This window comes from Spermophilus citellus (assembly GCF_964194105.1).
Source record: "Spermophilus citellus genome assembly, chromosome: 17".
Taxonomy (NCBI): Eukaryota; Metazoa; Chordata; class Mammalia; order Rodentia; family Sciuridae; genus Spermophilus; species Spermophilus citellus.
In genome coordinates, this window is record NC_138199.1 from 52,930,084 (window position 1) to 52,956,159 (window position 26,076).

General features: G+C 53.1%; 2 protein-coding genes across 4 annotated transcripts in view; one reads left to right on the top strand and one right to left on the bottom strand.

The window, feature by feature from the left end:
* The window catches only part of MED24 (mediator complex subunit 24), a 35,741-nt gene extending 33,410 nt beyond the window's left edge, over window positions 1-2,331 (bottom strand). Inside the window, exon 1 of one of the 3 annotated variants that reach the window (XM_081272478.1) lies at window positions 1,977-2,331. In XM_081272478.1, the coding sequence (XP_081128604.1) occupies window positions 1,977-2,098 (122 nt within the window). In that variant the 5' untranslated portion in view covers window positions 2,099-2,331. The remainder of the gene's footprint in view (window positions 1-1,976) is intronic. The other 2 variants (XM_081272479.1, XM_081272482.1) reach the window with 2 other exon arrangements.
* On the top strand, window positions 1,636-25,684 carry THRA (thyroid hormone receptor alpha). Its single transcript, XM_081272493.1, has 9 exons — window positions 1,636-1,794; window positions 13,261-13,618; window positions 16,005-16,072; window positions 16,798-16,898; window positions 19,057-19,204; window positions 19,819-20,024; window positions 21,095-21,241; window positions 21,694-21,952; window positions 22,812-25,684. The coding sequence occupies exons 2-9, from the start codon at window positions 13,566-13,568 to the stop codon at window positions 23,060-23,062; spliced, it is 1,233 nt and encodes a 410-aa protein (XP_081128619.1). The 5' UTR covers window positions 1,636-1,794; window positions 13,261-13,565; the 3' UTR covers window positions 23,063-25,684.
* Window positions 25,685-26,076: the final 392 nt, after the last annotated feature.

Genomic DNA, 26,076 nt, shown 5'->3' on the forward strand with positions numbered 1-26,076 from the left:
CCTCAATTCCCCCACTGCAGCTGCCACTGCACACCGCAGGTGCCCTTCACCTATTACATTGCCCTCATCACCACCAATTAACTGCACACCCCATGGGTGTGTCAGCCCAGCTGCCCTTCTCATCCTCATGGTCTCAGGGGCTCCAAGAAAGGAATCCTCCCCTCTGATATGTATTGCAAACCCTAACACTCGCTGTAAGAGAAGTGGTTCCATCAGAGAATGGAGGTGGCTAAGACTATGATGGGCAAAGGGAGCCGAACTTGGATAGGCTGTTGGTCAGAACCTCAATTCAGCAAGTGATTCTGCCCAGTATAAACTGGGCGATGAGCAGAGCAGTCCGCACTCCCCCCACCTCATACACACACACACACACACACACACACACACTCTCTCCTCCCCAAGAACCGCCTGTGAAGGCAGTGCCCCGCCCTGGGAACCGTGGGAAGCTTGTGGCCCCCGCTGGTAAAACTGGGCTAATGACAGCGGGGGAACCGGCGGGGCCAGAGGGGGGGGTGCTAGAGTAATTAGACCTCTGCCTGGCGCTAAGAGGTCCTGAGATGAAAGGGGCTCTGGCGTCACTGGCATGGTTTTATGTCCATGAATGCAGGTGTGTGTGTGTGTGTGTGTGTGTGTGTGTGTGCGCACGCTCGCTCGCGCGCGCGCGCGCGTGTGTATGTGTGTGTGTATGTGTGTGTGTGTGTGTGTGTAGGGGGGTGGGGCTGCAGTGGAGACCTCTTCTTCCGGGAAGGGGATCTATGTATACGCAGCCCTCCCTCCTCCTTAGGTTGGCCCTGGTACCATTTGGATTTTGGTGGGGCAAACATGGGAGGAAATACCACGTCAGTAAAGCTGGGAGATGAGGGATTGTGGCAAGTCTTGACCCCTTAGAAGCTCAGCCCGGGGAGCAGATTGTTAGGGAAATGGCAGGTGGCCTTGAATACAAAGAGCCCCTACTGAGAAGGGTGTAGTTTGAAAGGGGAGGCAGTGGATGAGTATTAATGTTAGAAATGAGGGAAGGTGGTTAAGGAGAATGATTCCCCGAAGGATTAAAAACATAGTTAAGAGGACCCCAGGATTCACCTGCCCAGTCCTCTCATTTTTAACTGGAGGTAACTCTACCCCCGCAGCAGTGGTGATTTGTTCAAGGTCATACAAGTGAGTTACTGGTAGATAAGGGACCCGAACTCCGAAACATACTCTACACCTCTAAGCGTTTTATATTTGGCCTTCTTTCCCAATTTATTAGGTGGAAGCAGCTCTTCAATACTTCCTCCCCCACCCCAAGGTGCAAACCCTCAAACCCCCAATTCCCTCAAAAACCAAAGGCTGTTTTTTAAATGACATCTTTTCCAAATCATGTCACCAAGTACCACTCCTGCCGGAGCCGTCTAAGTGGGAAGGCGAGTCCGAGCCCGGCAGGGGCCCGGGCGGCTGGGGGGCAGCCGAGCCGCTGGCCAGGGTCCCGGGGCGCGGCGGGGGGCGGGGGGCGGGGGCCGGCGGCTGCAAGGCGGCCTGCAGGGAGCAGCCGCGAGCCGGCCTGGCGCGCAGATCCAGAGCCTGAGCCCCAGCCCGAGCGGGGCGGAGGAGGGAGGAGCCAGAGCGGCCGCCGCCTCTCCCGGAGGAGCCGCGGGGCCGCCACACTCGCCCCCCGCCCCCCCCGCGCTCACTCGCTCTCACACCCGGGCGCTGGAGGCGGGCGGCCCGGGCCCCACCGGCCCCCCCATGGACGCCCCCGGTACGGGGCGCTGAGACCCCAGCGTCGTTGCCCAACCCGGTCCAGCGCGCCACGCCGAGGTAAGGAGGAGGGAGCGAGGGGGCATTAATATGCAAATATCTCGCGATTGATTATGCAAAGCCGCGGGTCTCTGTGGGCAGCTTGCAGGCGGGCTGGGGGCGCCCAGGGGGTACCCGCTGCCAGCTTCAGCCTTTCCAGGCGCCCCGGTGACCCTGTCACAACCTGGGAGCTTGCAACTTACGCCCTGGGGAAGGGAGGTGCTGCTGGGAGGTCGGTGGGCCCCGGGGTTCGCCGAAGGAGATGGCGTCTGGGCCTCCCCCTCGAGGGCCCGCCCGGCCTCTGTCCGGCCGGTCTGCTGCGCATTCCCAGGCCGGCCCCGCTGCCGGAGCTCCCCCGCCCGCCGCGCCGCGGTTTGTTTACGGTGCGCCGGAGGACTGCTCCCACCAGCCCCCACCCCTAGCCTCGGAGGCCGAGTGGCCTTTGCAAAAGCTGCCTCCAGCTGCGGAGGGCAGCGTGAGTGCGGTGGTGGTGGTGGGGGGGGAGGTTTGCGTGGATCGGAGGAGAGGGAAGTCCCCCTCCCCTCACCCGCCTCCCCAATTGAGCATGGCTTTCTGGTTGCAACATTACTAATTGCAAAAAAAACGAGGCTGGTGGGGTGGGGTGGGGGGAGTGTGTGCATGTAGTGGTGGGGATGTGCTTGATGGTCCCTAGATGACTTAGGAGAGTTGCTGGCTGGCATGGCTGGGGCAGAGAGGAAGGAATAGAGCTGTGTTGTGTGCCCCCTCCTTGTTTCCCTCCCTTTGCAACGTGTCTCTGGTGCCCCTTCTCTGTCTAGGGCCCTCCCTTATCCAATATGAAAGGAAGGCCTGGAGGGATGACAAGCAATGGAAAGAGCCATCAATTCCAGGGATTGGAGGGGTGGGCGCATAGAAGGAAAGCCAGTAAAATGGGAACCTGCCTCTCAATACTGGCTCCAGCCCCAGGAGTGGGGGAATAAAGGGGGTTGCAAGATGAAAAGGGGAGCAAAGGTGGCATGCAGACACAGATATGTCCACACAGACAACTACCCAGGGACACCCAGGCAGACTCAAGGACAGGAGCTGCTGGACACACCCACATGGGGACAAGGGAAGAGGCTGCCTGCTGATGCACTGTGGAGCTCAGGGTGGGACACACCCACGGGAGACCAAGAGCAGGGAGACCAATCCATGCATGTACCCACGCACAGGGTCACACAGAGATGCTGTCACACGCAGGGGCAAGGAGGAGTCACTGTCACCCACACAGAAAAAGTCACTATCGCATGCATGCATGCACACAGAGCATTTGCACACAGCCCGCACAATTACAAAAGACCCTGTCACTCACAAGCACACACGTGCTCACATGTGCCCGGTCACCAAGTCATCATCGCCTGCCGTGGCAGTTGTTGTCACTCAAACACAAATGCAGCTACACATCAGTACATGTGTACACAACTTAGCAACAAGTATTTTCTGGACTCTTACTGTGGAACCCAGAGGTTCTATAGAAAGAAAAAAAAAAAAAGAAAAAACCCTGCTCCTGAAAAAATAAAATTTGAATGAAAAGACTTTCCTGCATAATGGTGCAAAGATTACATTCTCAATAACACATTCCAGTCACTATTGCTTGTCATACCACTGTTACTAGATGGCAAGCTCCTTGAGACCTGAAAGAATCATTGGAAGAGTTCTGGATCCCTCTCAGAACCCAGCCCAGGATGTACTCTGTAAACACTTGTTAATTGATTGACTGTGGGAACTCCAGACACAGGTGCATTTATTTGCACACAGTCCCACGGACTCAGGTGCAGGACACATCACAAGGCTCCAGTCCACACAGTCACAGGTTCACGCCAGCAGTGTTCAGACAGCCCCGGGTGCACACATTGCAACCAGGGCTGCCTGGCATACACCTAGATGCACAGTATCATAGACTTTTTCCTTCACCTTCTTTCTGTCTGCTTCCTTTAGACTCAGCACTGTTGGCAATGGACTTTTTTTTTTTTTTCCTTTTGGAGGGACAGAGAAACAAGAGCAAGTGGGCACAGGGGGGTTCCAGAGGGCCGAATCATGGACCCAAAACAGTGTCCAGTGACTTCTAGCAGCTGGGATTGTCCTGGTTGCTCCGGGAGGAGGGTGTCTTGGGAAGAACTGGTTCCTAAGGAGCAGATCTCTAAACCCTACCCTAAAAGCCAAAAGGGACCTAACTGCCCCTGCTAGGGGTTATTTGCCTGGGCCTTTCTTGGGGACCCTCTGTTGCCCCCAGCTGAGTGCCTGCCTCACACCGGGAGTCCGCCCCTTTTCCCACCTCGGCTCTCCTGTCCAAACTTGGAAGCTTTCCTTAGGAGGCCCTAGGCTGGCGAGTGTCTGCGTGAGTGATGTGTATTTTTGACTTGGAATTTCTCTCTAATGCTGTCTCTCTGTTGCTCTGTCTTGGGGTGTCTGATTCTCCCTCTCTTGTTCTTCTGCCAGTCTGAACTCTCTCTCACCCTGTCCTTGTTTCTGTTTCTGCCACAGCCTCTTTTTTCAAGCTGGGAACTGGCAGCGACTGTTCTTCATACTTTTCCAGTTGTTAATACTCAAAACTGTGGCCCTCTGCCCCGCCCGCCCAGCCTCTGGGGTCAGCGGGAGGTTGTGGTGGGGGTGGGGGGCTGGGGGGCTCAGCTGGCTGTTCAGGACATCCTGCACTTCCTTAGTGCTGCAGCTGCAGCTGACCAGCAAGTTTTGGGGGCTGGGAAAGGGGGAAGGGGAGGGTCAGCTACTGTCAAAGGGGTCAGCTACTGTCCATGCTGACCCCTTAGGTTGGTAGGTCCAGCCAGGGGACACCAGTTCTGTGGACACCCTTGCTGTGCAGATTGCAGCTCCTAAACAAGCCAGTGAGCCTCCTCACTGACCCAAGCCAGTGGATATTGGCTGGAGTTGGCAGGACTAGGTCAGCTGGGTCCACATCAGGACTTGCAATGGCCTTTCTCCACACCCCTGGCAGCTGAGACCCACCTCAGAGATGCCCAACAGCTGTGTCCTTCTTGCCTCGGCTCAAGCCTGGTTCTGAGGGTACAGCTGTTCAGAATCTGTGGGGCGCAGTGAGGCCCTGTCACAAACCAGCAGGTTTCAGCCTAGAGAGGGCAGAAAGGGCAGGAGAATTTGAGCAGTGGGCACAAGGGCAGGAGACCCAAAGCCCAGGGAGGCACCAAACATTTCTGGCCATGCTTCCTTCTAGCCTTGGCCTACTTGGATGAGGAGGTACTGGTAATGATTCCATTGTGGAGACTCCTTGGGCTGCCACAGGAAGGAAAACTGAGGCTTGGTCACAGGAGACACTTAGCAAGATGAAAGAGCAAAGTATCCTTTTCTCAGTATATCAGGGATTTATTTATTTATTTTTGTGGTGCTGGGGATTGAACCCAGGCCTTGTGCATGCAAAGCAAGCACTCTACCAACTGAGCTATATCCCCAGCCTGCAGAGATTTTTTTCTTTCTTTTTCTAGAGACTCCCTGGGTTTGAATCCCACCTCTGCTTCTTGCTGGTTTTTGCGACCTTGCACAGAGTGATTAACTTCCCTCTTATCTATAAATTGGGGATGGTAATCTCTACCTCATTTAGCTTTTTGACCTTTAGAGAAGTTAAAATACATAAAATTATTTTAAAAGTGTCTGGGTCAGGCATGGTGGCTCACGCTTGCAGTTCCAGCAACTCTGGAGGCTGAGGCAGGAGGATCTCAAGTTCAAGGCTAGCTTGAGCAACTTAGCAAGACCCTGACCTCAAAATAAAAAAAAAAAATAAAATAAAATAAAAAGGGCTGGATATTTAGCTCAGTAGTACAGTACCCCTGGGTTCAACCACCCCAATACAAAAAAAGGGCTGGGGGAGTACCTTGGTACACTCATACCAAGCTATATGTGTAAGCTTTACAGTAGACGAAGAAACCTGTGGGCCTGGGGTTCCCAAGATTTCTTAGAAAAGTGTGGTAGAAAATTGAGTCTCCTAGACATCACAGGAAAAGGAATGGAACTAGGGTGGGGGACATTGGGTCTCCAGTTTCTAGCTTCCTCAACCCTTCACATCAAATCTTTTTTTTTTTCCTATACATTTTTGCAACCATGAACAAGTGTATGGAGCCCAAGGCAGATTCCCTTGCCCGCCCTCCTTGACTCTCTCCTTTTAGCTTAAAGGAAGTCCTTGGGAGGGGCTGGGGTTGTGGCTCAGCGGTAGAGCACTCACTTAGCATGTGTGAGGCCTTGGGTTCCATCCTCAGTATCACATAAAGCTAAATAAATAAATGTATTGTGCCCATCTACAACTAAAAAAGTATTAAAAAAAAAAAGTCCTTGGGAGCAGGGGTTGTGGCTCAGTGGTGGAGTGGTGGAGTGCTTGCCTCATGTCGTGGGGCACTGGGTTTGAACCTCAGCACCACACAAGTAAAATAAAGGCATTGGGTCCACATACAAATAAAATTTTTTTAAAAAAGTTAAAAAAAAAAGTCCTTGGCATCTCAGCCTGGGACACACCTCCTTAGCTAAGGGAACATGCATGAATCTTTGTACATAGCTACATCTCTCTTGGGACAAGACTGAGTGAAGGGGCAGAGAGATAACAAAGAAAGTCTTTACTTCTCCCTAAGTTCTCTCCCTTCTCCTGTGTGGGTATAGCACAGAGCTCAGGGAGGAGCAGCACCCTTCCTCTCAGGGACCCAGCACTGCAGCTACCAGGACCCATCCTGGCTGACAGATGCCAGATTCCACTTCCCTGCACAGAGCAGGCATTAATATGAAGGGTGGTGGCAGAGAGAAACTGAGACCCTGAGGAAGGACCAGCATGGTGGGCCTGATACCTGGAGATCCTGGGTCTCTCCTGTGGTGTCTCTTTCCTATTTTGAGCCTGATGATCAGGATCCCCTCTTCCCCAATCCCCTTTTATTCAGCCTCTGCCCTTCAAGGTGAAGCAAGGACAATGGTGGATGCCCCATGGTGGGGTGACTGAGAGGCTGTGGAAGGGGAACCCATTGAATTCCACTTCTCACAGCTGTAGAGATGCTTGGGGAATTTTGGTGCCTCTGGGGGGATGGGGGGGAGGCAGGCCTGACTGTGGAAAGATCTCTGCCTGGGAGTTGGGAGGCTAGGTTTTTGCCATTCACCAATTGTGTGATTTGGGGCCTAGGTTTTTATTATTGAGAAACAATGATGTCCTTCCTACTCAGACTGAAGATAAAGGACATAAGGTAGTTCAGGCTGGTGTGTAGCTCAGTAGTAGAGCCATTGCTAGCATGTGCAAGGGCTGGGTTCCATCCCCAGCACTGCAAAACAAACAACCCTCCTTAAGATGGGAAGATACCTCCTTCAATCCATTGCTGGTTGGTATGGTAAGCAGTGCCTGGGGATCTTTCTTCCCTCTCAGAACTGGCACACAGTAGGCTGGGTATGCACATACCACTAGGAACTACTAAGACTGTTCTCAGTAGTGGGGGACACGTGTCTTCACCTTAGTGTCACCTGGCAGGCCAAAGTTAGGGTTCTAATGGCAACCTCCCTCCTGATTGGTATGAGGTAGTCCAGAGTGGGGGCTAGAAGTTCCCTAGGTAGACCAGGGGAGCCAGATGGATGTTATTGTGTCCAGGAAATGCTATCCTTGCTCCCTTGCTTTGGGAGTGGGCATTCAGTCTGGAGAGCAGGGACTGGGGTTAAAAGTTAGTGCCAAAGGCACAGCCACACCCCCCAGCAGTGGCAAAGAGCTGCGTGATTGGGCCAAGCCCCCAGTCACTGCTGTCTTCCTCCTCCTCCTCCTCCCCTCTGCTTCTGCCTCCTCTCCTCCTCCTCCTCAGAAGAGATGGGCTCTTGGCTGTCTGAGCACTAGCTGCCTGTTTCATTTTCTCTTTTTCCAGGCCTGGGGAGGAGGAGGGTACGGGCTTTGGTGGCTATCAGCATTTTCGTACACATCAGTGAGTGGGTGTGTTGTGCACGCATCCATGTGAGAGTGTTTTTGTGCATGTGTGGGCTGGGGAGGGCTCTGAATATCTCCTGGAACCGTGCTGGAGCCCTGCGGGTCTGCGCATGCGGGGTGAGTGTGTGTGTCTGCACGTGTCCGTGTGTGTGCCGGAGACTCAGCTGCATTTGCTTGTGCACTCTAGCTTTCTCTCTCTCTCACTCCTCTCTCCCTCTCTCTCTCACCCTCTCCCCCCTTCTTCCCTCCCTCCCTCTTCCCCCTCTCCCTCTCTCTCTGCCTCTCTTTCTCTCCTCTCACAGATACATGCACTCGAACTTCTCAATCCCTCTTCGTTTTTCTCTCCCTCCCTCCTTCCTCCTCCCTCCCTATCTTCCCCTCTGTCTCTCCTTCTTTTCCTCTCCCTCCCTCTGCCTCTGCCAGTTCTCCCAGGGTGGGGGCTAGCTCCTGCCTCCATAGGGCGCCTGGGAGAACATCCCTGCCTTTCTTTTCCCTTCCACCTTTCCCTCCCCTCCTAGGCCAGACTCCCAGGGCTGGCTGACAACTTCTGCCTTAGAAGAGTGCAGAGGGAGTACCCCAAGCCCTGCTGTGCCCATGATGCCATCTGCAGCAAACGCCTTGGCCCTGTGACATTCATGCCTCCAGCATTCAGCTGCCCCAGCTCCCAGCTCCAATTACCCACTGGCTGCTGGGGGGAGGGTGGGGAGAGTATGCCATGCCCAACTTGGGGGTGCTCCTCATTCTGCCTTTTTGATCATTTAGATCTCCTGCTTCCTGTTCCTGAGGGGAATTAGGAAAGGGGGCCTGAAGTTCTGTGGGCCTGTAAGGAAGGTGCTGAACTCTTGAGCATGGCTATAAGCCCAGTCATCCATCAATGGGCATGGGGGCTGAACATGACCAGGGAGGTAACCCCCCAGTCCTGGATGCCCACCTTAATACCTGACTGGAGCTGGCCTGGGCTGCAGGAGGTGGGGGGGAGGAGATGCAGGTGGGTGAGGTTATGGGGGAGTGGGAGGGGAAGCGCTGTCTTTGATGTTAGTACTGGGCATCTGGCCCAAGACAGGGCTGCTGTTTATGTCTTTCTGTCTTTGACCTGCAGGGGGGAGTTTCCTGTTATATTCTTTGTGGGGGGGGGGGCAGGGAGAATCCTTTGTTTAAGTAACCAGTCTCCCCCTTATGTACACCCCCACCCCATCTCCCATTTTCTAGCCTCTAAGTCCCCATAATAGCTGGGAGATGAGATTCTGTTCTTAAGCTCCAGAATCCCATCTCCTAGGGGACCCAGGGAGCACCCACCCAAGGGTGTTGTTGCCTCACTCCCTTCCTGCCCTCCATGCCTGTTAAGCTGTGCCCAAGTCTCTGTGTACTTCTGTGCCACATCACACCTGCCAAATTGTACCTGCCTTCCTGCCTTCACTTCCCTTTCCTGGCACTAGGATAACAGATTTGGGTGGGGCAGCCCTGTTCCCTCTATACCTGAGAATAGAAGAGAAGGGGGTCTGGGAAAGGAAACAGAGGTCGCAGCCCTAGAGAAGCATCTGACCCTTAATGTGGGGTGTGTGCTGCTGCTGCAGCGCTGCAGTGGCCACAGACTCCCACAGACAGTTGGGTTGGTGGCTGCCCGTGGGAGCCCACCTTGACACAGGGGCAGCGTCTGCACATGCATACCTGTCTGCCTGCGCGTGCCATGTGTGTTTGGGCTACAGTGGCTGTCCTGGTCCCATAGTATTGCCCTTCTTGGCTGTGATGGTGTGGAGTCAGGGCATCCATGCTGGATGATTGGGAGTGGGTGGTGGGGGAGGGATCTCCCCCCACCCTAGCAGCAAGCAGAGGGGAAGGGGAGAGGGAGGTGTGAACCTACCCACAGCACTATTAATAGCCCACATGCCAGGCCACCAAGAACCAGCTGTCACCGTGGAAACCATTCCTACTCCCCCTTCCCCCAGCCTCCATGGGGAGGGACTTAGGCGGGGCACAAAGCACCCCCCACCCATCTTTCTTTGTTACCTTTTTCCCTTTGTCTCTCTTCCTTCATCTGTCTCTCCTCCCCTTATCTGTCCTCTTTCCCACCTCACCCCTTCTCTCCCACCCTCTTCCCATCCTTCCCTTTTCTTCTTCCCCTTTACTACGTTGACATCCCTAGCTTTACCTTCCCATCCCTGTGCTGTCTCTTTGTTCTCTCCCCTTCCCATTTTTCTTCCCCTCTTTCCCTATCACCTCTTTTGCCCCCTCCTCCTCCTCTCTCTCCCCTTTTCTCAGCCACCCCCCTTTCCTGTACGTGTGTCTGTGTGCTTGTCAAGAAGGAGGGTAGGGCTGTCTTCAGAACATTAAGGGCAAAGTTCAGGGGCCCCAGAAAGGTGGGGCCAAAGCCAAGCTCAGAGTAAGAACCACCGGGTGGCAGCATGGTGTGCAGTGTTTGAAGCTAGATCCTAGGGGCAGACAGTTCCTGCTGTCAGCCCCAGAAGTCCTCTGGGGGTGTCCCTCAGATCCGCAGGATTGCGGAGTGGGACTGACAGCAGTGGGAACCTGGCATGGTGCCCATGGATGCCGCATTGGCTTCTCATCTCTGTACCCCCATCACAGAAGCACTTAAGCTTAATGAAATGCTTCCCCCTCTGCGGGCACCTTGCCCACGCTGCCACGAGGCAGCTCTTATCTGACAAAGAGGGAGTGGGCAGCCAGGCCAGTCGACAGGTGGGTCTTACTGTCCTGCTGTCCAGCAGACAGCAGTCTCAGAGTCCGTAGCTCCACCCTCTCGGCTTCCTTGAGACTGAGCCTATGCCTCTGCAAAGGATGTTCCAGGAAGGAGCTTAGGAATATTAAGCTGGACCCCTGGAGGAGGGGAAAGGGGCTGCCCTTCAGGGAGGGTATCCCTGTCCCAGCCCCCTTGCCCGCTGACCTCTTTCTGCCCCAACTAAACAGGCTCACATGGTTTGTGCCTCCTTACATTCTAGGCCTTCTTCATGGGCTCTGTGTTTCCTCAGAGGCCCAGATTTGTCACTGAAGAGATATCAAGGAGTCCCCATGGATTCTAGACTCCTAGTCTAGAATGCCCTAGGCAATAAGGGCAGCACCTTGGTCTTCTGCCCACTGCCAGGACCTAACTATAGTCTGAGCAGCACTGAGTGGCACCAGGGCACAGCTCTTGCACAGAGGTGGGGCAGAAAAGGACCCTGCCCCTCCCCCAGTAGGCACGTGCAAGCCCTTGGCAGTGCCCAGACACATTTGGAGTTAAAGCTGGGCTGGGGAGGGGGAAGGGGAAATAAACAGGGTGGCTTAGGTTGGCATTGCCCCAGGTCAGCCCTGTAGCAACTGGTAGTGGTGGGGTGTGGGGAAGGGGGGTCCTCCAGAGCTAAAGCCTGGGGCAGGAGCTGCCTGTGCCCTGTGGCTGTTGCTGGGGTTCCCTGCCCAGTTTGACTGATAGCTGCTAATGCCCATTCCTATGTGGACCTCTTTGCCTGCCCTGAGGGCCTGCTCCCCAGGGCTGCCCCTCTCTTAGCTTGCCCACTCCTGGGCCTGCCTCCTCCCCTCCCTGGGGGCGCTTGGGCCTCCGGCTGGCGAGTGGATTTTTCCAGCTTCTGTAAACAAGTGGTGGCAGTGTGCCAGGCGGGCAGGAGACAGGCGGGGGCAGCACCGCAGCCAGGGTGTGCCAAGCACCGAGGCACAGTCTGGGGGGAGACAGGGAGACACCCAGAGAGAGAGAGAGAGAGAGAGAGAGAGAGAGAGAGATTTAGAGGCAGACAGACAAAATGAAGCCTCTGGGCTCAGATAGAAGTGGGAATAGAATAGCCTCTATTGTCCAACCCAACCCCCACAGCTTTTCTCGCCCCCTACCCCTCTCTGTTCTGGCTGAGAGTAGCGGGCCTCAGTGCCCAGCCCCTGGGCATCCCCACCCACTCCTTCTCCTCCCCCCAACCTCCACCCCTAAGGGCTGGCTACGCCATTATAAATTTATAACAGGAATTTCTCCACAAGCCAAGAAAAACTTGACCTACTTTCTTGACGGCTCCCTGGGCTAAAGCTCCCTGCTTCCCCCCACCACCCCCCAGTCTCCTGTCCAGCCCCGACTGCCCAGTCCTGGCCTGAGGGGGGGATGTCAGAAGCAAAATGAGCCACTTTTCTGTGCTCCTTCCACACTCCCCACCCCAGGGGCTGTCTGGGTGCAGAGGCCCTGCTCAATGCCTTGACTTATCTCTGCCCCCCTCCTCTTACCCTGGCTCCTTATCAGTTCTGGGGGTGGGGCCAGGGGGCCCAGGGCAAGGTATCTGGTGCAGCAGCCATGTGATGGAGGTTGTACTTGGGGAGCTGTACCCTTTGTCCCCCTCCCTCCCATATGCCTGCACCTGCCACAGATCCGCAGCCCAGAGCCAGAGGTACAGTACAGAGGGATGGTGGGCCTGGAATGGCACTGCTGTGGCTCCAGGTATCAGACCAAGGCTAGCATGAGAGCCAGGCTGTGGGGCTATAATTCCTGAGCCACCTGCTTCCTCGCTATATGTACTCGAGTAAATAGTCAAGTTTTCTAAGACTCAGTTTCCTCATCTGTAAAGTTCTGAAGCCCACTTGAGAAGGCACATATTATCCACTCAGTCAACACATATTAGTGTCCTTTCCTATCCTTGTTGGTAGCAGCTCAACCAAACCAAGAAGTCTGGCCCTTTCTGGGTGCAGTGGCATATGCCTGTAGTCCTGGCTATTTGGGAAGCTGAGGCAGGAGGATCACGAGTTCCAGGCCAGCCTCAGCAACCTAGCAAGCCCCTGTCTCAAAATAAAAAGGACTGGGGATGTAGTTCAGTGGTAAAGCGCCCCTGGGTTCAATTCCCAATAAAAAGAAAAATTAATAAATAAAGTCTGGTCCTCAAAATGGACAGTGGGATTTGGGACCTTGTTTGGAGGTCTGGAATCCTTGAGGGGCCAGAGTTATGGGGTTCTTTCTAGGTCAGCAGCAGGGGAGGTCAGCACCCAGTTTCTTTCAATGTCTCTGTTTGTTAAGGGACTAAGGTGAGCATTCAGGATCCCTGCATGCTGCCCCTCCCCCGGGCCTTTGTGGGCACCCTTATGCCTGTGCTGGAATTTGCTCATCTCTGGTCCCCTCTTACAACAAAGATACTGATGGATCTTAGGAAAACTTGGATGGGGGTGGTAATAATAACTAAAGTTTAATTAATAGAGAGTTCTTAAGGACCTTTCATTTGTTTGAATGGGGCTGGGGACGTAGCTCAGTTGGTAGAGTGCTTGCCTCGCGTGCACAAGGCCCTGGGTTCAATCCCCAGAATCACCAAAAAAAAAAAAAAAAAAAAAATCTGCTACCCATGTAGGTAATCAAGATGAGCTCATTCTTTCCCTCCATATCTTTCCATGTCTGGGGCTTGGGATATGGCTCTCCAGTCTTCACTGCTGTGCTGTGATCCGAGGTCATTCTGGTCTTGTCCCTGTACCTGCCCTCCATGCCCACTGCCATCTTATTATGAGCCCCAGAAGCCCCAAATATTGCCACCAAAAGAAACCTACCCACCTCCTGCCAGTGGTGCCTTCTTACCCCTGCCTTTCTCTTCTCTCCACAGGGATCTCTGGACAGGACGAGACTCTGAAGCTACTCCCCCAGCCCCTAGCCCAGGATCCCCCATAAACCCTGCTTACCCCCCAGTTATCCTACCTGCCATTCCCTGGCCCCTCCCACCGCCTGCCCCTCTTGGGGTGCAGGGCATGGTGTGAAAGGCCAAGTGCTGAGGCGGGTACCATGGGTGCTATGCCCTAGGGCCTGGGTGGTAGTGGGTGGGTGGCCTGTGGGTGTGCCCGGGGGGGGGGCCATTGTGCCCACCCCAGTCTCTTGGCGTGCTGGAGGGCATCCTGGATGGAATTGAAGTGAATGGAACAGAAGCCAAGCAAGGTGGAGTGTGGGTCAGACCCAGAGGAGAACAGGTAATGGGTCCAACAACCTAGTAGTTCCCACTCCTAGGCAGCAGGGCCTGGTCAAAAGAAAACTGAGCTCCCTTTGAAGCACTACCTTTTAAGTACCTCAGGAGATGGGTGTGAGGCCAGCAACCCTGATGCCTGCTACCTTTATCCAGGAGATGAGGGATGTTTAGATGCCACAGGGAATTAGACATTTGGATTGAGAGGTACCCATTTTGAAGGGCGAAGTGATTTAGAACAGAATAATCATAGGCAGCAGGCATATGGCCCCTTCCTGGACTCTGCTGAACAGTCTCTAGCGTCCCCAGTGTTGCTGCCCTCATCTGGGCATGTGTGATCCAAAAGGCATTACCATTATCTTCCTCTCCTTATCAGCCCTTTCACCATCTGACCCCAAGCAGTTATGTTGTCCATAAGCCAGACTGCACATAACTTGACATTTCAGGGCACAGGCACCAATAACTATTGGTCATAACCCACTCTTGAGTTTGGAATCTTTTGGGAGCCCCACAAGTTTTTCCTTGTTCATGGTTAAGGGTGGGCACTGCTATGGAGGTCCTCCCAGGAATTAAAAGTGCAAGCCAACCGTAAAGATTTTGTTTACAGGTGGGTGAGGAGTCAGCCCTGCCACATAACTAGGGACGGGTTACCTATGATATGCACTACCCTTGAGCAGCCTAGAGGGTCTTTTCCCCTCCCATCAATTCCAAGTGGCACAGAGCTCTGTCCCAGTTGGCATGTTGTCCCAGGAGCTGGGTACAACTTGTGCCTATGGCTAGGGAAAGAGTGGGGGTGGGGGTACTCTGGGGAGCAGTGTGGCTGGCTGTTGCCTAGGAGATCAGATCCTGAGCCAGAAGGCCAGAGGCCTGGCCAGGCAAAGCCCTAGGGCTCAAAACTGGTTCCCTGGAGAAGGAGAGGAAATGGATGGGGATTTGCAATTGTTTAGGCATGGTGCTGGAGTAACCCCCCTCCCTGAAAGGCTAACTTCTGGCAAAGATATAAGAAGGAAAGTCTGTCTGTCTTGTCATTGTATATCTGTCATTTGTAGCTACTGCCCAGACTTATGTGGGTTTGGGAGAATCTGCCCTGAGAGGTTGTACAAAGGCAGGAATGCAAGTTCCCAGTTCCCCAGACTGCAGCCCCTCCCCCATGTTTCCGCGCCACCTTGTGACTGTCCCTGGGACGGCAATTATGAGTCTGGTAATTGCTGAAGCCAGCCACTCCACTGGGGCCTAGGTGGCCGAGTTCCTCTGCACTTACTCCTCTGGAAGGCGGGAGGAAGGTCTGACCCTCCAGCCCTGTAGGAACCAGACAAGGGTAATCCCCAAGGGGCGTGGAGCACTGGGCTGTCTGTGACTGTGACCCTGGCCAAGGTCACTGTGTCAGTGTGTTGGGAGCTGCATCCGGCTCCAGGAGGAGGGGCCGTGCAACGTGCCACATGCAGGGTGGGTGTGGAAGGTTATACAATCCTTGCATGCGTGTAGAGGGCTTATGTAACCTGCATGCACTGAGGTTATGTAACATGTATGTGGAGAACCCAGCCACATATATGTGAAATGACTGAGTTGCTAATAATACCTTGCATGAAGGGGCTCAGGGTCCTTGTCCTGGCTCTGACTTCATTGCACAGTGTCATCAGGCACAAGTGTCACCGTTTGCTGCTGTGTTAAATGGAGGCTAGGAACAGGGTGACTCTAGTATTTTCAATCATTATGGATTATTTAGCATGTGTGCATGACCTGGAAATCAAACAATGCATTCACACTGGGAGAGGGGTAGTAATATTAGGTGGCTGTCCAGAGGCATATCCTAGAAGTCACATAACACACTTGAGAATGCCCTGAAAGTTGCACTGATATGTAGACCCTTATTTCCATCCTTGGGTTTATACTGAAGGTTGTATTGTTATTCATATGCACAGGTGTCCCGTTGCATGTATGTGTTCAAAATGATACGTAGCTTTAAGAATATTCTGATGATTCTTTTTGCATATTTATCATCTGCTGAAGGCTTAAATATGTGGATATCCTGTGTATTATGAGCGTTTAAAATCTTTAGCGTGTGTGTGTGTGTGGGTATATGTGTGTGTATATATATATATACACAGAGAGAGAGAGAGAGAGTGAGTGTGTGTGTGTGTGTGTGTGTGTGTGTGTGTGTGTGTGTGTTGGGGTCCTAAAACATGCTTTTGCCCTAGTCAAGCCCCTTATCTTTCTCCTGCAGCTACCAGATAGCTGGATCCTTCTCTAAGTTTTGTCAGCTGATGTTGGGGGTGGGTAGGATGAGAACCTAAGATGGAGGAGTTGGGCCTGGAAGATCGAATGAGGCTCTTGGATAAGGAAGGGCTATCCAAAGACTGCTCTGTGATTCTACTCACTTTGCCCCCATCCAGTGCCAGGTCACCAGATGGAAAGCGAAAAAGAAAGAACGGCCAATGTTCCCTGAAAACCAGCATGTCAGGTGAGCCTGGCTGCATGTACCCCTTCTCTGTACTCCTACCCCATCAGACCATATGGGGCCCTCTCTGGGCCTAGGTTCCCTTCTAACACCTTCTATGTCCCCTGGGAGAGCCTCCTACAGGGCTTGGGATGGATTTACCTGGGGGTGAGAGTGGTGATATGGGACATGCTCCAGCCCTTGAGGAGGGATTAGGACAAGGAGGGCCTCTTCCTTTCTCCCATGATCTCCTCACATTACACCCCCCACCAGAATCAGAGCTTGAGATAGAGGATGGAAGGTCTGTATTCTCCTGAAATGAGCTGCTCCTGTTTGTGTTTCTCTCTCTGCCATCCTCTGTGCCTTAGATATAGCAAAATGTACCCATGGTGTGCACACCTGTAGTCCCAGCTACTTGGGAGGCTGAGGCAGGAGGATCACTTGAGCCCAGATCAGCCTGGGCAATGTAGTGAGACCTCATCTAAAAGAAAAAAAAATGAAGGGGGGAACCTTAAATGGGCAGTCAAAAGAACTGATATCTGGTATATTTGTAGAAAAAGGGATGGACAAAATTAGCTCCCATATTATCTCCAGGATTCTACCTTTCTACTTGGAGACAGAGATCCCTTCAGCAAGGCCGGGCTAGGAGATGGGCCAGAAAAGAAAAGTTGGGGCTGGGGAAAAGTATAGGAACCTCTCTGCTGGGCTCCTCGCCATGCCTGCTGCCTCCATCCTTTCCTCCCTCCCAGGGTATATCCCTAGTTACCTGGACAAAGACGAGCAGTGTGTCGTGTGTGGGGACAAGGCAACCGGTTATCATTACCGCTGTATCACTTGTGAGGGCTGCAAGGTATGGACCAGCCATCTCCTGCCCCTCCCCCACCACCTGAGCCCCCTTCTCATTCCCTTTGAGTCCCTCAGCACCTGGCATGACAGACAAGCTCTGTAAACATCTAACCTAAAGCCCACCTGTGATATCATCATTTTTCTTCTCTTAAACATTCATTTATTCACTCATTCATAATCCCTGTTCTACCACTCACAGGTTAATGGCCTAACCTTCCTGAGCCTCAGTTTCTTCATCTATTCCATGGAGATAATCATACTACCTGTTTCATAGAGATGTTGGTAGAATTAGATGATTCACATGAAGTGTGTAAAACAGTGCCAGGCACATAAGAAGCCCTGGATAAATGTCAGCTGTTACCCATCCATGCAGTTATTAGGAGTGAGGAGTGCAGACTATGCCCTGCCCTCCAGCTGCCCACAGCCTACAAGAGAGGAGCAGATCTGAAACAGACATTGGTGTTTTTCAAAATGTGGTTCATGGACCACCTGGAGTACTAGCTAAAATGCAGATTCCAAGGCCACATTGCCACCCCTTCTTGGTCAGAACCTTTTTGTGCTGGAGCTCAGGGATTCTGACTATAAACAGGCTTCCCAGGTGCTTCCAATGCACCTGAAAAGGTGAGAACAAGTGCTGGGGGGGTATCGTGGGTGCACACAGGAGATGAGAACAGCAAGTTCTCCCTAGGCAGAGGGGCAAGGTCATAGTCTTGGGGAGGCTTAATTAGATTTCACTTTGGTTGTTTCGACCAGCATGGTTTTTCCAGGATCACCACCTTCTGCAAATGTCAGACTTTCCAAGAAACAGATCAATTAAAAATCTGTGAAAACTTGGGCTGGGGATATAGCTCAATTGGTAGAGTGCTTGCCTTGCATGCACAGGCCCTGGGTTCAATCCCCAGCACCACACACACACACACACAAAAAAAAAAAAAAAAAAAAAAATGTGAAAACTTAAAAGCTACTCACTTTCTTAGTGTCAACCAAATCTGGTGGTCCAGGGATTTAAGTTCCAAAGCAGTGCTCCTAGAAGCAGTGCTCATAGTGTAGCATAGAGCAAGACATCTGGGTCCCAGGGAACATTCCCCCAAAGACAGAAATGTCTTGGCTCCTTTCCTAGAGAGTTTGATTTTGTAGGTGTGGAATGAGAACCAGGAATCTTGTGTTTTTTGTAATTGCACTAGATGATTTTATTTTTATTTATTTATTTATTTATTTTTTTTTTTTAAGAGAGAGGGGAGAGAGAGAGAGAGAGAATTTTTAATATTTATTTTTTAGTTCTCGGCGGACACAACATCTTTGTTGGTATGTGGTGCTGAGGATCGAACCCAGGCCGCACGCATGCCAGGCGAGCGCGCTACCGCTTGAGCCACATCCCCAGCCCCTAGATGATTTTAATGTACCCCAGAATCTAAGATCTCAGACCTTGATGTCCTCTATCCTTTACCTGGGGCTGAGTTCTGGCTCTGCTGTCTAGTTAGCCATATCACTTTGGGCAAATTGCTCAATCTCTCCAAGCCTCAGTTTCCTAGTGTGCAAAATGGAAACAATGACAATTTCTACCTTGTAGGATTGTCATCAGAGTTAAATGTAATAATGCAGAAAAAAAGGTATATCTTTACATAGTAAGCATTCAGTTCAAGTCCTAGCTATTTTTATTGCCACCGCCTTGATTCTTGAGATTTTTTCCTTTAAAGCAAAGACTAATCCTGATACATGTAATTTTTTTTTCAAGCTGATAGAGTTCATACCCAGTATTTTTTCATGACTTCCACTTTTCCTATTTCATGAGTTCCACCTGCATGGGCAGCAAGCAACATACTGTATATGAAAATGAGTCAATGTCAGGTTAACAAGATGGAAAATAAGATATCAGCTGGACTTCCAAAGCTGTTATTCCTTCAGGTTTCACAGCTTCTCACACCATCCCAGACCCAGTGCTCACCAATGCAGCCGTCATTCTTACCTCTGCCATTCCCAGATACTCCCCACTTCTCTGCAGCCTGGGGGCTGTATTTCTCAGGTCATTGTGCCTGCGGTGTCAGGAGGATGCCAGGTTCCTTCACTGATCTTAACTCTCTCACCAACCCCCAGTGAGCTGTGTGGTTGGCCCAGGAAGGGGAAGTCATGATTAGAACCTGCTTAATCTCCCCCTATCCCAGGGCTTCTTTCGCCGCACAATCCAGAAGAACCTTCATCCCACCTATTCCTGCAAATATGATAGCTGCTGTGTCATCGACAAGATCACCCGCAATCAGTGCCAGTTGTGCCGCTTCAAGAAGTGCATTGCCGTGGGCATGGCTATGGACTGTAAGGGGCACGGGCCGGGGGAGTTGAGCCACTCAGCTGGGCTAGGGGTGATTCAGGGGTGGCATCTCCCTTCCATTGTACCCTTAGGGCAGAGTCACAGTTCAACCCAGGTCAGGTTGGTGGTGGACTGTTCAGAGTCTTGGTCCCTGATACCCTTATCATAAGGGGAAAGGGAACAGGATTCTCTATGGGTCTTACACATGGGCCCCAGTGCCCACCTGCCTTTCACTACTTAGGGACTTAGAGAGGGCATTGTTGGGTAAAATGAACTCCTGAGAACTCTCCTAGCACTGTGATCCTGACCCCCAGGAAAAACCTCCTTTCTGGATAAGGGGATATTTTTATTGGCTGGGGACTAGGAGGCAGGATCATCTAGAAACTGTTATCACCATAACCTATTGGACCATAACATAATACTACCCTGGATCTTTCCAAATTGGAGTTGACATTGTCCCCCTTATTGTGCCACCCAACTCCTAGGTGATTTGGGTGGTCACTTAACCTCTCTGACCCTTGGTTTTGCCCAACCTCTGCACTAGAAGAATAGCTTCTGAGAGGACTGTGGATAGGGGAGGGAGAGTGCCCTGCAAGGAGTCTCTTGTCTCTGTTAACAGTGGTTCTAGATGACTCAAAGCGAGTGGCCAAGCGCAAGCTGATTGAGCAGAATCGGGAGCGGCGACGAAAAGAAGAGATGATCCGATCTCTGCAGCAGCGACCAGAGCCCACTCCTGAAGAGTGGGATCTGATCCATGTTGCCACAGAAGCCCATCGCAGCACCAATGCCCAGGGCAGCCATTGGAAGCAGAGGCGGAAATTCCTGGTAAGGGGCACCAGGAGAGCAGCAACCGGTTGGCAGGAGAGGAGAGTGGGCTCTGAGGCTTGCCTCCTATGGAAAGCCTCCTCAGTGTAACCCAGCCCAGAGCTGATACTCTCCACACCTTGGTGGTCCTGATTTTGCACATCATATGCAAAATCACTGCTCTCTGGTCCTACCTATTTCCTAAGATGGGGTGCTCTATGAGGAGAGGGCTTGTTTTACTCATCAAATTTTTAGTGCAGAGGTGACCTCTTCTCGCTCTAGGTGTTGTGTTAGGCCCTGGCAAAACTGAGTGACAATGGATGATTATTTTTTTTCCAGAAGATGGACAAGTGTCTTTATGTGGAGGGGGGAGACCAGAAACTGGATCCTGGTTCCTGATAGAGTGTGCAATGGGGTGGAACAGTGCACTATTAAAAGCATGTGCTCAGCCAGGCACAGTGGCCCACGCCTGTAATTCCAGGGGCTCAGGAGGCTGAGACAGGGGGATTGCAAGTTCAAAGCCAGCCGCAGCAATGGCGAGGCACTTAGCAACTCCATGAGACCCTGTCTCTAAATAAAATACAAAAAAGGGCTGGGGGATGTGGCTCAGTGGTTGAGTGCCCCTGAGTTCAATCCCCAATATCCTCCCCACCCACACACAAAAAAAATTGTGCTCTAATACCAAGCAGATGTTTATCAAGATGTAGTCATATGACTTTGGCCCTAATACTTAACTATACTAGGCCTCAGTTTCCTGCTCTGTGAAATGGTGATAATTTTATCTTCCTCAGAGTTGTGGCTAGGATTAAATAAGATATGTAGAACATGTAGTCTAATGCTTGGTCAGTCATTACAACTGGGATTATTATTACATTACTGCTGCTACCATTCTTACCATTGTTATTATTAGCAGACTTGGAGTGCTCTCTAGGGTTTATCCTCTGCCCCAAAACCTGGGAGATGGGACACAGCTAGTCCTATCTGGCCCCTCTTCCCCAGGCTGCCTTGGAGCTCCCCCTGGTGGGCAGGGAGCCTCAGTGAGAGGTTGAAAGGGGTCTGCAGCCTCAGATGACCCCTATCTCTTCCTCTAGCCGGATGACATTGGCCAGTCACCCATCGTCTCCATGCCTGATGGAGACAAGGTAGACCTAGAGGCCTTCAGTGAGTTTACCAAGATCATCACCCCGGCCATCACCCGTGTGGTGGACTTTGCCAAAAAACTGCCCATGTTCTCCGAGGTGAGTGGCAGATGGGAGGAGAGACATGGTGCCAGTTTGGAGGGCACCATGCTCCCCAGGGCACTGCATGCTCCTCTGAGGTTCTCTGGACAGGGAGTCCTATAACTAACATACAACCATTGCTAACTCCTTGTGCCTACCTCCCCAGCCCTTCTCCCCTCAAGTCTCCGTGGCCACCCACCTCCAAGCAGCCTAAGCGTTCTCCTCATTGTGGGCAGGAAACAGGCTGCTCTCCTAGCTGCTGGACTTTGGCCAAGTTAACTAAATCTCCTGTACCTCAGTTTTCTTATCTGCGGTGGGCTGGGGTGAATAACAGGACCACCCTCAGAGGCCTAAGTGTGAAGTTTAAGTAAAAATAGGATAGACATGGTTCCGCATCAGGTCAGCTGTGGGAGAGACTGGAGTATGGGGAGGGCCGTGCTGAGTGGTCCTGTGACCCTGCCGCCCCACAGCTGCCTTGTGAAGACCAGATCATCCTCCTGAAGGGGTGCTGCATGGAGATCATGTCCCTGCGGGCTGCTGTCCGCTATGACCCCGAGAGCGACACCCTGACGCTGAGCGGGGAGATGGCCGTCAAGCGGGAGCAGCTCAAGAATGGCGGCCTGGGAGTGGTCTCCGACGCCATCTTTGAACTGGGCAAGTCACTCTCTGCCTTTAACCTGGATGACACGGAAGTGGCTCTGCTGCAGGCTGTGCTGCTAATGTCAACAGGTACCTGCTGAAGGGCTGGGAGGGCCCAGGAATTGACAGGGACCCCAGAGCTAGGCTGAACCCTGGGCTTGTTGCCTCTCCTTTTTTCTTAATCTTAAAAACTCTGTACCCAAATCTATCTCTCTGACCCATTCCCTCTTCTGCAGGCTACCTGTCTATCACCCAGGCTGCCCTCTGTCTTGTCTTTTTTTTTTTTTTTTTTTTTTTTTTTTTTAGTTGTAGATGGACATATATTTTTATTTTTACTTATTTTTGTGTGGTGCTGAGGATTGAACCCAGTGCCTCACACTTGTGAGACAAGCATTCTACCACTGAGCTACAACCCAAGCCCTGCGCTCTGTCTCTTATTCCCTGTTCTGTCACCCATCCCATCTTTGGTCCCCAGGCCTATCACTTGTTCCCCAGTCCCTGTTCTGTTCCTTATCATGCCTTTGCCCTGTTCTTTCTCTCTACCCCCCATCCTTTGTCTCTAATATATTCCTTTGTTCCTTTCCTTCCACACTCTCTTCCCATCCACCTTCTGTCCACCATTCCTTCTATCTCTAAGTCCTACCTCTTATCCCCCAAACCCTTTTCTTCCCTCACTACCACCCCACCGCTCTGCCCACCAACGCTTTTCTGTCCCCTGGTCTTCCCCTCTCCAAACTTTCCTCTTGTCCCAGGCCCCCCTCCCTATTCCCCTGTCTTCCTTATGTATTGCTCCATGCCTCCTGCCTGGCGGCTGGTCCTCACATCTCCTTCAGTGCAGTTTTCTTCTCTGGATCTCTCCTAACCCCTCTGCTCATATCCTCCCCCATGTTTCACCTATGTCTCTCTCAGACCCTCACCACTCACCTGTCATGCCCTTTCTTCTTTGCAGACCGCTCGGGCCTGCTGTGTGTGGACAAGATTGAGAAGAGTCAGGAGGCATACCTGCTGGCGTTCGAGCACTACGTCAACCACCGCAAACACAACATTCCGCACTTCTGGCCCAAGCTGCTGATGAAGGTGACTGACCTCCGCATGATCGGGGCCTGCCACGCCAGCCGCTTCCTCCACATGAAAGTCGAGTGCCCCACCGAACTCTTTCCCCCACTCTTCCTCGAGGTCTTTGAGGATCAGGAAGTCTAAAGCCTCAGGCGGCCAGAGGGTGTGCGGAGCTGGTGGGGAGGAGCCTGGAGAGAAGGGGCAGAGCTGGGGGCTGAGGGAGATCCCCCCCCACACCTCTTCTCTCCTTCCTCTCATCCTTGGATAGATGCAGCTCCCACACACCCCTGCACTGCCCAGGTCCCCCTCAGAACCTCCAGCCCTGAGACAGGGCAAACAAATGAACTTGCTATGAAAGGACAGTATGGGAGGCTGGGACCGTGTCCTGCAGTTCCCAGGGGCCCCGTCCCCTAAGAAAGTAGGGGAAGAGAACTAAGAGGGACAAGCCATCTTGACTGTAGGGATAAGAGGAATGTGGGATGGGGGAAGATGCCCTCACACCCTACACATACAAGAGATTTCCCCCACCCAGTTCCTTGGCCTAGGTTTCCCCTCCAGGCTAAGGGCCTCTACTTTCCCAGATGCCTGGGTGCAAAAAAACGGCTTGGCTTGGATCCTCCCCTGGAGGTTAAAAAATGATAGTCATCCTAACTGCACTTTGGAAACCAAGCAAGGGGAAAAGTTAAATGAAGAAAAACTAGACAGAGAGAAAAAGACAAAAAAAAAAAAAAAAAAGAGAGAGAGAGCGATAGAGAGAGAAAGAGAGAGAGAGATATTAAGTTATTAACTAAGGCTGGCCAGAGGGGAAGGATCCCCCCCCTTTCCCATCCCCATGCACTTTGAGAGCTGCCCTTCCTCCCCCCAGATCAGAGAGAACCCCCCCCAATTCCCCAGAGTAGGGCTGCCGATCAGAGCTGTGAGTTGACACAACAGGGTCCTGGCCACCCCCTTGCCTTGCCCCTCCCTCTGTGCCCCTTTGGCACCCCCACCCCAGTACTTTCTCTGCTCTCTGCCACTCGTGCCCGCTGAGTTCCATCTACCTCTCACGCTGGATGCCAGCTGGCCCCTCACCAGCCTGCCCTACTGCCCACACAGCTCCCCTTTCAAGTGCCCAGCCCCAGGGGCCTCTCCCTATCCCCCCTCCTTCTGCACCTTGGCACCCACACAGGAAAAAACTGTGGCCCAGGCCCCTTCCCTCCTCATATCCTGCAGTATTAGCTAAATCCAGATGCTGCGTGGGGGGTGGAGGGGTTGTGTGTGAGCGTCTCCCAGGCCTCCACCCCTGTAGGACTCTTTCCCTGTTCCCCGTCTTCTGGGCTCTCTCTCTGATCTCTGCCCTCCTTCCCCAACCCCACTCAATGCACTGGGGCAGGCGAGCAGGCATATAATGGGGTTGTTTCCATTGATGGCACTTGGTTGGGGCCCCAGGGGAGGAGGCAATTGGTGCTCCTCCTATTTTCTTTGAAGCTCTTCAGGCTGGCCACCCCTTTGCCCCTGGGACCCCTTTCCCCTCTTCTTTTCTCTATTCAGGGACTTTGGCTTGAGCCATCTCCCACCCTCCTGGTGAGGAGTGCTCTGTTGGTCTGCACTTGGGTGAGCTGCCCTCCTCTTCCTCCTGCCTTTGGCAATGCCCACTCCTCAGGGGAGAGAGGGGGGGAGGAGGTGGCCCTCCCACAGGTGGGAAGGAAGAGATGAGGGAGACGGACTGAGCAGACCAGAGAGCCCTGGGTTCAAGGCTGCATGTCGGCAGGGATGGATGGGTGGACATAGATGCCCCCGGAAGCCATGGGGAATAGGGCAGGGGGCAGGGGAGGGGTGCCAGGGCTTCCTGCGCTTTGCACTATTGGGGCACAAATGTCTTAAGTAGTGGGGAACCTGCCACCCCACTCTGACCCTCAGCCTGCCACAGCCCCCTATACACACACACACACACACACACAAAGGCAGTGCTCCGCTGTCTGCCAGGGCAGTGTCCCTCCCCACTCTTCAGGTGTTTCCTCCAGGTAGACTGCCTGGAAGAGCACATTGTCACCTGTCTGAACGCCTGCCCCAATCCTCTGGGCCCCCATGCTGCCCATGCTGTCTTTGTCTCTATCCTCTCTCTCTCTCTCTCCTGGGGTACTGATTCCTGGATTCCTCCAGTCCCATGGGGAAGCCCTCTCATACCTTCCTCCCACACCTGGGGGCCTAGTAGAGTTCCTGACCTGTCTGCTGTCTCCCCACTTCCTCCAGCCCCACCCCTGTCTTTCTATCCCCTTTCTCAACCATGGACATGGTGGCCTCTTACATGCACATGGGAATCCCCCCACCCTTCTCAATCATGTGAGCTGTGATCCCCCACCCGCTGGCCCTTCCCCTTCCCCTCAGTGATGTGGAGTGTATGTGTGTGTGAATGTGTGAGTGAGTACACGTGATGGGGGAGGAGCCAGGGAGACTCAGGAGTGCCACGCACCTGCTCTAGAGAGGCAGCTGTCCCAGTCCCTGCTGAGGAAGTGGGGGACAGGGCCCTCTCCTGGGGGCCATTGGTGCTAATGAGGGGGAATGGCCTTGACGTGGGTGCTTAGCATGCCTCCTCCAGTGTTGGCCCGGGGCACTAGGGCAGGCTGGGTGGGGCAGCAGGTGCAGTATTGGTGGGAGGATGGGTTGCTGGGAATAGGTTGAGGGGGCCAGGCCAGGACAAGGGGGTGCCAGAGCCATGACCACTACCCCACCCCCACCACCCGCCTCTCCATCTCAGTATTCCCCTCCCATCACTTATAACACACATACCTCATCCAGCCTCCTCCCTGCTCAGACTTGGGGAGGGTGGGGGAGGAGGAGCCCCTACCCCTATCCCCAGTGGCAGGTCTGCAGGGCTGGGAGAGGGCAGGGCGTGTGACATAGACACCGTCCAAAAGGGGACAGTACTTCCTGCCCTGGGAACTCCTGGGTGGGGGGAGGGGGACACTGCCCAGAGGCGCTACTGAATGTATGAGAAGCTGGTGCTGGGGTGGGGGGAGGGGGGTTGTGGCCAGAAACAGGGAAGGAGGTAGGTCCCTTTCCCAGGGAGGGGTGGGACCGGTAGGGGTGACTTGAGGGGCTCCTACTCCTGCCCCACATTGACAATCAGTATGTCTGTTATGTGCGATTTTTCACCCCGTTGTGTTTTGGGTCAGGAT

Bases quoted from the DNA above. Each gene is read 5' to 3' on its own strand.
- THRA (XM_081272493.1), top strand. From the start codon at position 13,566: ATGGAACAGAAGCCAAGCAAGGTGGAGTGTGGGTCAGACCCAGAGGAG. The intron at 19,205-19,818 runs GTAAGGGGCACG...CTCTGTTAACAG, and splicing joins CGTGGGCATGGCTATGGACT to TGGTTCTAGATGACTCAAAG. The intron at 21,953-22,811 runs GTACCTGCTGAA...TCTTCTTTGCAG, and splicing joins TGTGCTGCTAATGTCAACAG to ACCGCTCGGGCCTGCTGTGT.